This window comes from Charadrius vociferus, unplaced genomic scaffold (assembly GCF_000708025.1).
Source record: "Charadrius vociferus isolate BGI_N301 unplaced genomic scaffold, ASM70802v2 scaffold134, whole genome shotgun sequence".
NCBI classification, from domain to species: domain Eukaryota; kingdom Metazoa; phylum Chordata; class Aves; order Charadriiformes; family Charadriidae; genus Charadrius; species Charadrius vociferus.
The window spans coordinates 6,489,254-6,506,135 of record NW_009648333.1 but is presented as its reverse complement, the minus strand read 5'-3'; the positions used below and the strand labels follow the sequence as shown (position 1 = coordinate 6,506,135).

The 16,882-nt window shown below is 35.1% G+C and overlaps 1 protein-coding gene across 1 annotated transcript in view; it reads left to right on the top strand.

The window, feature by feature from the left end:
- The window catches only part of SGCZ (sarcoglycan, zeta), a 227,451-nt gene that overhangs the window by 189,778 nt on the left and 20,791 nt on the right, over positions 1-16,882 (top strand). The window contains exon 5 of the mRNA XM_009884990.1: positions 11,141-11,213. Within this exon, the coding sequence (XP_009883292.1) occupies positions 11,141-11,213 (73 nt within the window). The remainder of the gene's footprint in view (positions 1-11,140; positions 11,214-16,882) is intronic.

Here is a 16,882-nt window from a genome sequence, read left to right as displayed (position 1 = left end):
TCATCATTCTAAAGCAATCTGATACATAAAGGGTGATAGAAGTGACAGCAAGTACTATAGGTTACACCACTTACAGTGTAACTAGGAATAGTGCTTTTTCATGTCCTTTTTCTGAATCACTTTCTGCAAAGCAAGTATGTTATGGTGGTCAAAGGTCTAGATACAGCAGCATGTAAAGCTTTCAAAGTACCTGGATATCACGCTAAGACACGAGATGTATCCAAGATCAACAAAGCGAAATACTGGCGGCAGCCGAATGCTAGGTTCACTTGAAAAACTCCTTTCCCGATTTATGGTCAAAAGCACAATTTGCTGTTGGTAGTTACATCTGAAAGTCTTTTCTCATTAAACATCAAAGGGAAACACCTTTTAAAAAAATATTTATTTTCATATCAAGCAAACCAGCTGTATTATTTTTGCTATTTTGCTTAACAGCGTGTTACCAAATGATGGACTATTTCTTTAATCTGTTTTTACACTCTCAGTGTGGAAGAGAGAAAACGCAATAGATAAAGCATACTGCGCAGAAAGAGTATTTATCTACAAGTTTGTTTCATGTTTTGGCTGTCAGGACTGTTTTCAGGCTTTTTATAGTTGCAATTTTTTTTCTTCTCACTGTCATTCTTGGCCTTGCCTCCCTGTTTTCTATTTAGATTTAGGATGAAAGCAAAAGACTAATTAAAGTTTCTGAATTTGAAGTTTTAATGAAAATAAGCTTCATGACAGCAAAACTAACAGTTACTCAAAACACTTTCATTTTGGGAAGGCATTAATATGAAAAATTAGTATGGATAGTAAAAGGAACGTTCAATACAAAACAAGGAAAGGAGCAGAGGGAAGTATCCTGTTGAAAAAAAAAAAAAAAACAGAACACGTTACTTACAGTGATAAGATGTTTGGAGGGGAGAGGGAGACTAAAGGACAGGAAAGACTGAATCTAAAAGAAATAAATTCCCTTGGAAGGTTTAAGAATGTAAGAACAGAGGTCTTTCCAAGTGAGATTCTCTTTCAGTGAAATCTGAAAGGCTGGATTGGTAAGGATCATGAGCGTTTGTTAACTGGATAATATAAAGAAATACCTCGTAGGGTTGATCTGAAGGAAAGGCAAAATAAGAAAGGTTTTCTTTTTTGTCTCTTAACCTGTCTCTGAACACGTTAAGGTCTTGTGCTGATAGCTGGACATAGGAAACATATTATTCCTGTAATTTTAACTTAAAAGTGATAAGGCAAAAGAACTGGTTTCAAGATGACTGTCAAATTGTACTATGTTCTGTTCCCTAGACATGACAATCCTGGTGCCTGGTGTTCAGTATTCTGTTCTGAAAGTGCCTGAACATAATGTAGTTTAACGTCTAAGAGGACGTGAACAACGGGATTCTCTGGCAGCTGACCACTCCGAATTTTGATGCAGAAGTAGAGCCTGCTTTGTTAGTTTTAGCCAGGCATGCCTTGGTATGCAGCACGGCAATGAAAAGTGCTTAAACCTTGAAAGTCTTACAGTAAATTTATGATAGGCATATTGCAGCAGTGATGAAATTGTGATTTTTGAGTCTCTCCTGACTCACAAACAGTAAAAGAGCAAAGACTAGACTAGGGTTATGCCACAGCAGAGCTGGGCTGTTGCAAGACTTGCCAGATAATCTAAATTGGGGCTGTATTCTGAGTCCTGATACTGCTCCTTGGTGACATAGAAGGGAGTACGGAGACTGGCACTGATAAAGTACTCTGTGACCAGCTCAGTCCTGTCTTGAAAATGGAGTGGTATATCTCGCAGTAAATTACTGCCATAAACCCTCTTCCCACAGCAAGGTATGTGGCAACTCCCTTGTGGTTCTTGCCTGCAAGAACATCTGAGTCTTTGGCAAAAGATGCATATTTTGGCCAGCTGTAGCATATTGCAGTATGCTTTAATACCTTGTCCTTTACTGCAGAAAATGTGGTGTCTTTCCTGTGATTGATACAGATCGCGCATAGGCACGCGTTAGCTAACGTCACCGTTGGTGGTTTAGTCGTTGCAGTGGACTGATTTAAAATACACCTGCTTCCATTTTGTTGCTGCATTAGAAGGCTTGCTTGACTGCTATGCTGACTTGAAGGTGAGAATACTAAGTGATAAAATTACCGTTGGGCATTCACCCTCTCTCTCACAGCTGCAGAATTTCCATTTTAAACCGCAGTAAAGACTTACCTAAGTTAAGCCATTTGCCCTTTTGCATTGTGGTAATGCCAGGTGTGAATGTGCTGTATTCATCTCTGTAATTTACTTCTAGAGAGAAAACCAGAACATTAATAAAGAGCAGGAATAAAAAGGCCATCATAATAGGTGATAATTAAGATAACTAGTGGTAATATTGAATAGAAACTTTTTAACAACCTTGTAAGGAATTGATATTACAGCTTCATTTTATTTCTCATATCTGCGAAAAAACCTATGACTTTCAATAATTGGAGGTACTAACATTTTGGTTTCATTTTGGTCTAATAGGCACCAAAATGAATTATATCAAATATCTCCGTTACAGCATTGTAGAAATACGTGTGAGGATTTTTCTCCCATTTTCATTTTTTTTCTTGAATTCAAGAGTATTTCAAGGCATTTTTACGGTGATTTTTAAAATACACACTAAAACCTTGCACATGATGAACTTTTTATATGTGTATTAGTGCCCTCTACAGGATGCACAAATGCACTTACCTAAATATTTTATTATAATTTATGAATGGCGTGTTAATTCCTATACAGTAAAAACGCTATGGTAGAGCTATTTAAAAAATCTGGATAATAGTCCTGATGCTTTGTTGCTTCCTTTTGCATAAAAAACCCAATTTACTACATTGTAAGAATGCAGCAGTAATTATCACATAATCATAACAATTTGTCAGCACGCTGCAGTAATGGTAGAGAATGGAAATAAATGCACGTTTACATATGGCATAAAGAACTGGCCACTAAAACCTATAAAAAGCACCCTATGAATCAGTTTTAATGCTAAAGGTAACTTAGATGACTTCTGATGTAGTTAAAGTGAGATTTCCAGACTAGTTTTCCCAATTTAGATAAAATTCAGATGTGTCAACTGCTGACCAGATGTAGAAGGCAAAAACTTCAAGGTGCTTAGGTTATGTTCATTGTTGCTCTAGTCTCAGCCCAGTATCAGTAGTTAACTAACCTCAAGAGTTTTTTGGTTGGTTTTTTTTTGGCTATAGATAAAATATTATAATTTGTACTCCTAATTTAGGCAACTAATGAGATGTCTAGCTTTAATGGAGAAACTCCTGATGAATTCCTCTGAGTTTTTGACTTTTCAAAATCAAACCTTTTATTTATAGAATGTCTTAAGTGAAGGGCAAACACCCTTTCCTTTTGTCAAAACTTAATCATTCATTGTTTTGTTTTAGAGCTTTTTGAAACATTCCTGCCTAGGTTTTGTAGGTAGGTAGCAGTACATTATAGAATTTTCAGAAAGCTTTTAAATGGGCAGTTATTGTTGATTATTCTTGAAAGTAGGTGAGAAACCATTTTCTCATTCTCATGTTTTCCCCTTCAGATTCTAACGTTTTTCCATAGTATTGTGCACATGAAATTTTGCTTTTAGTAAAAATCTGGGTAAAATTATAGCATAATTTAATTAGTCTTGAAGTTAAAGCCTTCATTTTGTACTCAGGATATCCAAGTTTACGTCCCATTCTTTAACATCCCGGGTGAGTCCCCTGGTTATGAATCTATTGACTGTTGTTTCATAGTCTTATTCATTGATTCATTCATTTTTCATCAAGAAAACAGCAATTCTGTTTTGTAACTGATAAACTATTCATTAGAGCATAAGCCTGAATGTTCCAAATCCTAGGGTTATCTTCTACAACAAAGTGAAAGTACAGTCTTTTTGATCTATTAAATACAAAAATAATCCCATTAAAATTTAATTTTTTGAATGTAGACAAGGATAATTTTGGCTTGTGTTCCACTGTTGGAACCCAGAATCATTTACACCATTTTAAGAAAAATGCAAATCCAGAACATCTTACATATCGAGGAAAAGAAGGTGATTTTTTTTTGGTTTTTGGGAATTATTTACTGTGAAATCTAAATGTAAGTTTTAAATCTATTCATATATCTAGCTGCTGTAACTTTTCAAGGAGACTGTATCAATTCAAGCAGAAAATGGTTGCAGTTAATCATTTTTATTGTCATGTGTATCACCATCTGTCATACATCATAGGGGAAAAAAACTAAAAGATGTTAAGAAAATTATTATCTTTAAAAACTTTTTCGTTGTAAAGCCTTTATGTATTTTTCAGTTTCATTCATGTTTTGAAGAAATATTCAATTTTAATGTGACTACTGAGCAGTTTCATTCAAATATGTTGACGTTTTTCATCCCAGAAGTAGCATTTAGCATAGCCATCTCCAATTATTAATTGAATTATGTTATTACTATGCTCAGTCCAAATTTTATTCAAATATATTCACTTTTCCAGCAGAGTAAACCAAGTGGTGGCCAAACATGTCAGCTTTCAAGCAAGTATGTGGATGAGGAACTGAACATGTAGTCGTTATCCAGTTTCATTTACACTGGAAGACAAGAGGTGTCTTAACTGCCCACCACTAGGAAGCAATGTTTCAAATATTTGTACTCAATAGAAGTTAGGATGATATTTAAGAAGATAAATACTGACTGTTGCAATTCTGCAAGTATTTCCTGGAGCAGCAATTTGCTTTGATCAAAATTTATCGTACTGCAGATGCTAGATTTTAATTTATTGGGGAACTCATCCTTCTTATCTAAATGAAAGGCTTAGTAGGAGTCTTGCTTTAGTAAGGTCACCGTGCAGAAAATATACATCAAACACTAGTCATGTTCAAGGGCCTTGAGTAATGAATATGAATCATTCGTTTTAGAATTTATTTATTAATAGTGGCTTACCTCTGAAGACATCGATGCTCATGCTTTCACAGAATCACGGAATTTTCAGAGTCGGAAAGGACCTCTAGAGATCATCTAGTCCTACTCCCCTGCTAAAGCAGGATTGCCCAGAGCACGTTACTCAGGACTGCATCCAGGCGGGTTTTGAAAATCTCCAGAGAAGGGGACTCCACACCCTCCCTGGGCAGCCTGTGCCACTGCTCTGTCACCCCAACTGTAAAGAAGTTTTTCCGTGTGTTGGAACGGAACTTCCTATGTTCCAACTTGCACCCATTGCCCCTCGTCCTGTCACTGGGAACCACCGAGAAGAGTCTGGCTCCATCCTCATTCAACCCAACCGTTAAATATTTGTAAGTAATAATAAGGTCTCCCCTCAGCCTTCTCTTCTCCAGGCTAAAGAGTCCCAGCTCTCTCAGCCTTTCCTCGTAAGGGAGATGCCCCAGTCCCTCAATCATCTTGGTTGCCCTGCGCTGGACTCTCTCCAGCAGTTCCCTGTCCCTCTTGAACTTTAGTTTACAAGCGAACAGCTGCATCTAGTCAGGCCATACTACAGCTTCCTACCTGTAATATACCTCCAATATGGCCACATCAGTATTGTACCTGAAACCTTCACCATGTAACTTTAGTCAGTTCTGCTGCTGAGGAACTCCGCAAGATCGAAATCACAGCAATCATGCCAATCGTGCTTTCATAAAATAACCTACTTACTTTCATTTTAGTTATGTACACCTATGCAGCAAATATCCAGTTTCGTCATGCTTTTTTAATACAAGTACATAGCTAAATTATATTTCAAGCCATTTACTAAAATTCAAAGTCCTGAAGAGCTGCACAATCAACATGTGGTCCAGAAGCTGCATTCTGACTCCTTTGGGTTTCTAATCAGCCCAAGATAAATTATAATAACTGCGCTTTTAAAAAAAAGAGGTAAAAAGCATTTTCCGACATCTTTTTTTTTTTTTTTTTTTTTTTTAGTATGGCAGTGATCAGTTCTTCTGAGGTGTTAGTGTTGAACAAGTTAGCTAATCTTACAGAGGCACTTTTAAATTTTAGGTATGTATATATGGTAAAAGAATTAGGAATTGTTTTGGTTTGGTTTGTTTTTTTTTTACTGCAGTTAAACTTTTAGAACATAAAGTCTGTGTCTTCAACGGTAAAGCAATCTTGATTAATTACTCATATTTCTCTGTGAAACCTGTGGATGCTTTAACTTAGTAGTGAGTTTGCAACAAGTAAAACTGCAAGCTTCAAAAATGATAAAAATTTTACAAACTTTTCTTTAAACTCTAACTCAGAGGACAAATTGGCATTACAGTCTAATACTTGCATAATCTTAGTACTTAATCATATTGTTACTTGACATTTCTGAAAAACCTAGAGAGACATCAAGGCAGTAAGATTCAGCTGTGCGTGTGACGCTGTAATGCCGTATAATTTGTACACATCAAAATGCTACACAATTCCATTGTCGGTATATTTTAGGTGATTTGCTTACAAGAATTATGTCCTTACAAGGAGATGGCTCATGCTAATACATGGCTCATATGGCAAAATAATTTATTAGTTTTTGATTCTTGGCTCATCAACTCTTGAGCCAGCATTCTCTTTACAACAAAAAAAAAACCACCTCTGCTAATCAATATGCGCAGGTGTTGGTGTTTTCATGCTAGTCAGTTATTAAGTCACTGAGAGGTAACAGTGTTGTTGTGTGAGCTAACTCATAAATTAAGAAAGGATCATTTGCTGGTTAAATAAATGAGAAAATTTCCTCAGCGTGCACATACATAAGCAAATATAACCCAGTACCAAATGCCAACGTTGTACTTCCATTGTTTTTATGAAACTTGTCATTTCCCAAAGGCTGAATTTCAGTTAAATTCATTAAGTTGAGGAGAAATGGAATCATAGATTCATAGAATAGTCTAGGCTGGAAGAGACCTTTAAGACCATCAGGTCCAACCATCAACATAACACTGCCAAAACCACCACTAAAATGAGTAGTTTACACCGCTCTCTCTGAACATTCAGTTTCAGCAGGAATGTATGACTAGTTTTGCTTGTAGAGAAAGAGTCATTTTGATTTGCTCCGTGTCAAAAAAAAGTATATTTTAGAGGTCTGGTGTTCATAAATCTGCTATGCATAAAGAGGTTTCTCTATAAATACACAAGTGGACTTTTTGCCTTTCTGCCTGACTCTTGCTACTTGATGAGTTTTCTCCAGCAATCTCTACAGCGACTGTTATTCTTTGACCAGTAATTTGCCTTCACACAGGTTCTTCTTTCTTAGTGAAGTCTTTACTTAACTCATTCTCTTCCTCTGGAAGCTGGAGGTGGCAGTAACTTTATTCAGTTACACTTACAGTTTTGATTTTACATCCTTTGCACATACTCCGTGCCCTTGCTATTTGATTTCCTCTGAAAGGTTCACTTTTTATAGTTATCCATTCTAACTCATGTTCCTTTGAATTCAGTTCCGTAACTGCTTCCCTTTGAGCTGTACTTGAAAGGGCTTGAAGGTTCAAGTCTTTTCTTTTTATTCTTTTTTTTTTTATTCATTCATCTCTCTCTAGAATTTCACTCATCTCAAAGTAGGTCTTGCGTACAATTCGGTAAGTGAGGGAATACAATTAATAGATCATTGTCTTATTTCTGTAAAAAATAAGTGTTTTACCATTATAAATTATTAAATACCTAAAGTAAATTTATTTCATTGAAAAATTAATGCTCTTCACTTTGAATACTAATTTATAGTTATATTTATTATTCATAGTGTTTGTAGCACCATTTCCTAAGTAGTACTGAACTACATGATAGAACATCATCACTATCAAAGCACTACAAATTTAAATATAGTAAATTAAAAAATAAAGAATACCTTCTTATAGTTTTTCTTCTGTTCTGTATTTTTACGTAATGCTGATCCGTATCTTTTATTTGCTATTTTATTTCCATTTTTCTTGATCGTGCTTTTTAGCTGCTGGATACACGTCAGTAAATTCTGACAGGCTGATCTTTTTCACCTTTCTTACTAAAACCAGGGTAATTTTAAGTGCCAGCTTTTCTTCTAGTATAAAATAAAAGGGATGGGAAATATTCTTGAACTTGTTTATAGCATGTTTTTTGAGGATAAAGCATTTCCCACAAGAACTGTTGTACTTACTATATGTGGGATTGTATCTTCAAAAAGAAAAAGGAACACGGTTGGTTTATTTTGAGTTTTAATTATGTTGTATTTAGTTATATCAGTTTATCCTTAACTCTGCCTGCCTGGATTTTCAGTCTGCTTGGACAACTTGGTCTTTCTTTCCAAATTTCTATTTTTTTAGAGGAGAAACACTTTCTGGTTTTTTAAACAAATGCTGCTGAAAGTGAGGAAATACTAAAGCTGGCTTAGAACCAGCTGTCATTTATCTTTTGTTATCTGTCTTTGCCTGATATTATCTTTGGAACTTCTGACAGATTTAGTGTCTGACCTGTACTACAGTGACGTTTTTTGCATCTTTGGATTGATTCTGCTCTTTCAAACATTATAGCTGTGAGCTTCTCATAAGTAAAGACTGACAATTCTGCATGCTGCTCAGTTATTTATATCTTCATATCCCATTGCCACCTTCAAAACTACAAAAAGCCCTGGGACTTGAAAGTATTTAATTTTGCTGATTAAAGAGGTGAATGGGATCTGGGAGCACACTCTTTGATTTCTGATATTCAGCTCCAGTAGAATTTCTTGTGTGCCATTAAAGGTGGTAGGGGGGATTTATTTGGAATTGCTATACATACACGCTATTCCTCTCTCTTAAAAGTAGCAGAATTGCAAGACAATGTCAGGTTTAAAAAGCAGATTCCACACAGCACCTCTGTGGATACTTTTAGGTAAAAGGATGTGCTGCTTTCTCCCTCAGTGGTTCTCCATAACACTCAACAAAGTTTGGTTGTAGAAAGAGGATTCGGCTGTTTTCTTGTGAGATCTTCAAAACAGCAGTTGTAATGAAATTGTTTTCCATATGCTTTGCCAAGATATTTGTAAAGCTTATAGATTCCTGGAGATAAAAAACCTAGGACTTTACTTCATTACTCTCAGAAATCCCCTATTCCTGTCCTACATGCTCTTTACAAGTAGAGTATTTTACAATGAAGTGGGTTCTTTTTGAGTTGTGGGTGGGATACTTTTAGGTAAAAGGATGTGCTGCTTTCTCCCTCAGTGGTTCTCCATAACACTCAACAAAGTTTGGTTGTAGAAAGAGGATTCGGCTGTTTTCTTGTGAGATCTTCAAAACAGCAGTTGTAATGAAATTGTTTTCCATATGCTTTGCCAAGATATTTGTAAAGCTTATAGATTTCTGGAGATAAAAAAACTAGGACTTTACTTCATTACTTTCAGAAATCCCCTATTCCTGTCCTGCGTGCTCTTTACAAGTAGAGTATTTTACCATGAAGTGGATTCTTTTTGAGCTGTGGGTGGTTTTTTTTTTTTAAATTAAAGTGGAGTTTAGAAGATGACTTGGAATGACAATTTTCTGACAGTAATTTAGTTTAACGTTTAATTAGATTTTCTTGGCTTCTAGCTCAGGACATTTTCTATTTAACACTGTAAAACTGTTATCAATTAAACATTCTATGACCTCATTCTGCTTTCAAATACTGGTAAGATCAGTTTACTAAATGTTATTGTTTAGCTGCAAAAATATCTAAATATACATCTCCGTTAACAGCCAAAATTTCTAAAAGTACTTGTGAAATATTTAAATGAAATATTGAAATAATTGAAAATACTTTATTGTATTTCAAATATTGTAGCAATGAAAGTGGTGCCTCCTTTGTGTTGAGCACTTCTTACACAGCTACTGTGAGATATTGTTGGTATATTTTTAAATTTACTCAGAATTCAGGGCTCAGAACACAAGAAAATTTCTGTTGTTGAAATACCGCAATTAATCACAGAATATTCAGAAATCGGCTATAGTTATCCCAGACAGTTTCCTTCTAGTGATAGAAGGTAAACGCATGACCTGTTTTACGCGTGTTTTTATTCAGTTCTTTGATCTTTACTGTCGGTTCTATCTTGGAAAGTGTTTCAGACAAGAGTTCTGGGCTATTTTCATTCACAGTGCCCAGTACACCATCTTCAGAGAAGAGAAGTAAAAACTTACAGGCACATGGATTTTGTTTCAAAGCAAAAAAGTTAGAGTAAGTTTATATGTGGAAGACAAAAATTATGGCATTGGACCAATCAGTAAACAAAAGTAGACATGAGGATAAGATTCAGAAAAAAAAAAAAGATGAGACTTCTGAATGCCTAATGAAATAGGTAGGCTATTGCTATCTATTAAATGTAAATCAAGTAGTATAACCTACTGTTATGCATTCAATCTTTGTGTCTGAGAGGTAAGAGAAATACTGATTTTATAGTGCTGTTCACTACAAGTCAGTTTATTGAGTTTTCTATTATTTTAACAAAGAGCTTGCTGTAATCAGTTCTTAATTTTAATTTTTTTTTTTTTGGTCTTTTCATTCTCCTGAAAAAATAATTGCATTTAAAAAATGCATTGTGTAAATATTTGTCAGATTTTCAAATAACTTCAGTGAGCGTTTATCAGAACCCTATTTTTTTCACTGAAAATTAGTTTTTCAAAGAAAAATCTCGGTCACGTAATTCAAAATGTAGAATTATCATATGCAACTTGGACCTAGTTATAGAAATTAAAATTCAATAGAGAATCAATTCAGTTTTAGGAAATAGTTACCCATTTCTTTTGCCTTGATTTTGAGTGCCCAGTATGAGATACATGCGTATCCCCTACCAGCACCAAGACCAAAGGACATTCCCAATAAGTCTCTCTAATTTATTTGAGAACAAAGGTTTGCCATGAGAACAGTCTTATGGAAGGAAACTATTCCTTATCTGTAAAAGGATTCATCTCCAAAGTGTTGAAATGTGCATTCAGGCAAATCAGTGTGGAAAAATTTATATCTATAAATGCCTTCAGGTTTGTATGTGAAATTCATCTGCTGATAAGCAGAAGTCTAAGGTTTCACGTGATGTCGGTCCAGATTTTGATACAGAAATGCAAACATAAATATGAAGAAACATTGATAGTCATTAATAAAGGATTCAATCTGATATTTTGTCCTTAAAATGTCAATTTTTGGTCATACATTTCAACGTGTTTTTATTTTCCAAAGTAATTGTACTGTATTTTATTTATGTATTTTAGGCACGGAAGGGGCAGTGTTTGGGCACTCTGTGGAGACACCCCATATCAGAGCAGAACCTTCCCAAGACCTCAAGTAGGTGGTGTTCAAAAAGTTGTTTTAAAATCAAATATTCTCAAAAATTATTGAGTCTAGATTAAAAGCAAATATCTGTATAGTAATATATACTGCCTACTTAATGACTTATACATATCCAAAATACTGGTAGATTCCAGTTTTTTCTAACTAGTCAAAAAAACCCACAAACTTTTATCGGAAAAAATGTAAAATACCTTACTTTTTATAAATTACTTGCCTCCAGTAGAAGAATCCTTGAGAAGTACACTTTCCCCAGAGACTGGAATAGTCAGGCTATTTTAAGGTCAATTGAGTACAGTACTGTTTAATAGCATCAGACCCAGATTTTGATTTTTTTTATGAGCCATTACAGAATATATAAATCAAGTTAAAGTAAACAGTCCCAGATTATTTCTTCAAGTGGTGTTTCCAGGTTGTTGGGTTTTTTGAATGCTACACACACACTTCAAAAATTCGTTACCAAGTGAGGCTACATTTGTAAATGCAAAAAATCCAAAGTTTTCTGTACATATTCACAGAACTGGCAAAATAATCAACTAGTAAAAGATCAAGTCTGAAACTTACTAAAGCGTCTGTAGACTGAGAAAGAGAAAATTTAGAAAGGTTTTTAGTGAAAGCTTTTACTTGAAGTGTATGTATGCGCATTGCTAAATACTGATCTGTAATTTATATGGCTGACTAATGAAAATATATAACAATTGCAGAAAATCAAAGGTCCTTCCTTGTTTTTTCTCTCAGCAGAACTGGTGAGAAACAGTATAGACTTTGTTTCAATTCTAGTATGATTCCTAAATATTGAGTATGTATGCCTTTACCTGCCCTGCAGTGTTTACAATGAATTGCTACAGAAAAGCGTTATTAAATGCCCTTCTCTATATTTGCAAAGGCATTTAGGATCATTGACCAGTAATGATGATGCAGAAGTCACGCAGGAAGCTGCCCATGTCGACAAGTTTGACCAATGTATGTGAAGTGTAGGACGTAAATGATTGTGTTTGATTATTTACACTAAATATTTTAAGGTAATGCGATCATTTGGTGTCTTCCAGAGGATACTACTGATTGGATTTTTATCTTGAAAATCCTTATTCCCTACCAAGACTCCTGTCAGTCTTTTGTTGAGAGTAGTTGTAAAGGCATTTATTAGTAAGGACCACCAAGGTGGTATGGTCTCTAGCCAGAGGGAGTTCAGCAGAAATCAAAGTGGAAACATGGCAAGCTTTTCTTTGTTCACGGGACCAAAATTTTGAGTGAGAGGGTGCAACTTGTGCCACTCAACAGAATGTGGAGACACTGCTTTGATCCCTTATTTCTAATAATTAAATAATAACAATAGAGTGCAAACATACGGTATAACAGATAATCCTGTTTCTTCAGGATTAATTTCACTAGAATTAAAATCATGTTGCCTGCTGTCTTTTTGCTTGATTCATTGCCATGCTGATTCATTGCCTGGTCTGGTGGGAGGTGTCCCCGCCCATGGCAGGGGGGGTGGAACTCGATGATCTTCAGGGTCCCTTCCAACCTAAACTATTCTATGATTCTGTGATGCCCATTGTTGCTTAATGTTTTCCACAGTTCCTTCAGCTCATTTTTCCAAAGTGGACTTCATTAGTGAGAATTCTACTGAATTTTCCAGTCAACTTTCTGCCCTCTCATTAATTAGGAACTTAACCCAAACTTTTTATTAAAAAAAATTGATGAAATGGAAACACTTGCTGCCTGGTCAAGCAACATTAGCTTATGTGTAAGTGATTTTATTCGTAATATATTCAGTCTATATTGTGTTCTGCAAGTTTTTCTACATATGTGTCCTATATATTAGTTACAGTCCAGTGATATTCCTTTTTAGAACTCTCAAGTCATTTTAATCTTTTAAAAATGATGACAACTACTATTAGAACAGAGGCTTCTTGGCTTTTGGTCTGAATCTTTCTAGAAGGTAACCTGCAGACCCTTTTTAACCTTGTAGCTTGAAAGAACTATAAATAGTTGTGGGTTTGTGTGATATTTTCTGACAGCAGAATAGTTAGACACCCTGATCATATATATCTCTTTGAAAATTCCAGTTACCATATGCCTTTTAATCTTACATAAAATTATTTAAAAAAACCCACAAAAACTGTTCTGGTTTGTTTTTGTTTTTGTTTTGTTTTTTTTTAAGTTTGAGCCCCCAAAAACCAAAATGGCTTTTTTTTGGCTAATTTAAAAAATGTTGTCAGAAAGCAGGCGTTTACTATCTAGATGATTGTTTGCCAAATATGCCCAAACAAATAGGTCACCAGCTCTAATATGACCTTTCCCCATGGCGTCAGAAGCTGCCACTATCACAGAAACAAAACAATACCCGAGCCCATATTCTGGCCTCAGGCCTAACTGATACAACTATGTTGATATTGTAAAATCATTTTATCCTCTAAAACAGAATAGTTGCATCCTGTGGCAATGGTCTTTGACTCGTGCTGCCCTCCAAATAGTGCCTGCAAATTGTTTGGGAGAGCCGTAAGTGACTCTCAAATATGCCAGCGACTATTTAGCTGCATTAGATGATTGAGTTCCAGTGCTCTGGCCTGCGTCCTGCCACTTTTTAATGTTTTAGTATAAACTTCGCCAAAGTGTCCAGTAGACCATACTGGCAGTCCTAAAATGCTCTAGATCGTTTTTCCAAGTACCCCATCCCCGCCATGGGACTTTTGAAATGAACAGTGACATGGGAGAGTAGAGGGTTTGCTGAGTTGACATTAAAGTTCATTTTTTCAGTGGATTGCAGTTTGATAGCAAGCTGCATTGAATAAATACAAATATATCAGCCTATGCAAATACTTGTATACAGGGATGAAAGAAAATAATTTACATTAGCTTGTTAATTAAAATATATATTATTTTTAATGTTGGAATATGTATTTTTGGTCAAGTAATAAACCTCAGACATCAAGATACAAGTACATTTAAATAATACCTTTTTTTTAAAAAAAAAAAAAGATGCTGGAAAGCTATTCATAACCTTGGATATGTAAAAGAATTCATTACTGAATTTAAAAAGTGGAATTCTGACCACATTGATTACTGGGAATAAAAATTTGTTATAAAATTTTGACTAAGGTTTTGGTACCCACAAGGCTCATAGCGTTAGCTCCAAAAGTCCTGGGATTTTAGCTCAAATCTGTTCTGGACAGGGAACCAAAAAGAAAAAGTCAGACTTATATTACCTTGACATATCTAAGCTTTGCCTCAGCCACTCTGTTCTATAGCCAGATTTTGAGGTCTTCAAAGACACAGAGAAACATCTGTAATATTTACTATTAAAGATGCATTTTGTAAAAATAAAATTCAGTTGAGATTTAAAAGAATTCCTACCCATGTACCTAAACACTTTGGTCACATCTTTCTCCTGTCTTACATTTTTAAATAATCGCTAGCGAGTTTTGCTTTCAGAAAATGTTTTTCTACAGTTCTTTGTGAAGGCTGGTAAGACCTTTTGTGTCAAATCCCAAAAACTAATTGAATCGGAGTTTCATTAGCTGGGATAAGCAGCATAAAAGAATCGTGCTTTAGAATCAGGAAAATTAATTATATCTTAATAATTTAATCTTCATATTTCTCTCGCTACTTTTTCTCAGAGGAACACAGGAAAACTAAACTGCCAATGTAATAGGTCCCCAAATATTGGTTTTAGGCTAATAGTGCATTAAAACATTGTGCACTAATAGGTAATATCCATGCACAAAAGAGGCAGACAGTAGTTAAATGCAGATAGCTTTGCCCTCGATAACCTCTTTAATAAGGGGGTAAATTACTTTGTTGTTGTTCTCTGGGAAAAACTGCAAGATTAAATTTAATAGGTTTTCTCTCTTCTACGTCAAGCCTTGCATACCACTGACTATCAGCTAATCCTGTGAGCTAATGCTGGGCATAATGAGATGAACATTGATCAAGCAGCAAAGAACCACCCAAGCAAGTAGGATCCTCCTTTACCTCTGATAAGAATTAAAAATGCACAGCTCTTGCACAAGGGGTGCTCAGGGTTTCACTCAGAGTTGCCTGAAGGTTTGCAAGAGGCATCTTTTGTGGCATTGAAGGGGTGGTTAACTAATAGGGCAAAATATCTGTTCTATAAAAGCCTGGAGCCAGAGAGGGCATCGGAAAGGAATTTTGACATTTACCTGTTAGTCGTGTGAGCAGGCTGAGAGTAACAAAAGGACTGGGACTCTGTTCATCACTTTACCCAGAAATCAAGTAATAACCCAAATCTTGTCAAAAGGGAGAAGATATAGTAGAGTTAAAAAAAACAAAAACAAAACCAAAAAAAAACGCACCTTCCTTCCTATGCTGTTTTAATGATGTTCTAGTTGCTTTCTCAGTATTTGTTTTTAGTAAAGTGGAAATATTTACTATTTATGTTTTCAGAATTTGTGTTTCATGTTTAAATAGTTATTTCAGTGTTTGGGTACGTGTGTTGACAGAAACTTATTTGCTTAGTCTTATCCCTGGCTGTTGAAAATATGATTATTTTTTTTAACATACATATTCATACAAAAATAGAGATGGGTGTAGTAAAAATTTGAAATGCTTCTTTTTTAACCTATATATGTTTTTATATATATAAAAAACAAAAAAAAAAGCAAAAGATATTGAAATCAATAGAGAGGAAAGCCAGTAATAAAATGTTATAATTACTGTGCAGATAGGACACAGTAAGAACAAAAGATAACTAGGTATGGCTCTTAAACTGAAAGAATAATTTAGTGTTCAGTGATGATTATTATATTTGACATTGGAGAAGTGAAAAAGCTCCCATGGGAAATGGGATATGAAGGAAGAAAGTATTGCTATTGCAATAGATAGCAAAATTCATTGAGCATCGTGTGGTTAATTTGGGGTGCTAGATGAACTCTGTCCCTGATCTGTGACTGAACTGAAGGCGAAAATAAGGTCAAATAGCCAAAATTTATAATAAAGCTTTCAAACTGGAAAACAGACACTGTGGTACTGATGGATTGGTAAGGGTAACATTTCTAGTGAAATGGATGGAAAAAATGGGTTAAAAGAGTCATCTAGTATGTGAGACCTTTTAGTCTGAACTCACTAGTATGAAATGCTTTATAATATTATTTTGAAAGATTCACCAAAGAAAATAATTATTAAGAGCTTGAAGATAAGTAAAAATCGGGATGAAATAGAAGGTGGGTAGATTGTGCCAATCCAAATAAATATTTTTCCCTTGATAAGATACCCAATATTCTAGAAAATGGAAAACAGGTAGATGTCCCATTTGGAGTTTAAGTTCAGAATTTGATATAGAGCTATATCTATTGAGAAATAAAGAGGCAAAACCGAGAAGTGTGTATTTAAAGAAACTTCAAGTGGTATCTATTAGGCATATATTGTTCAAATCCCTCCTTCAACCTGGAGGAAGATTGCAAGGAGAGTTTCTCCTGGACGGATCTTATTTCTGGTTATAATAACTCTCCTTGTGCTAAAAGGAGATGCACAGGTTTGAAAGCACTGGCAATCAGAAGATCTTGAGCACTAGAATAAGAATATCATAAAACTCATTAGCATTAGGGTGAATAGTAGATGAAATATTAGACAAGAATCAGCATTCTGCCTCTCAGATGCAAGAGGCCCTGGAATAGCCTTTCAAAAGGAACGACAGGAACAATTAA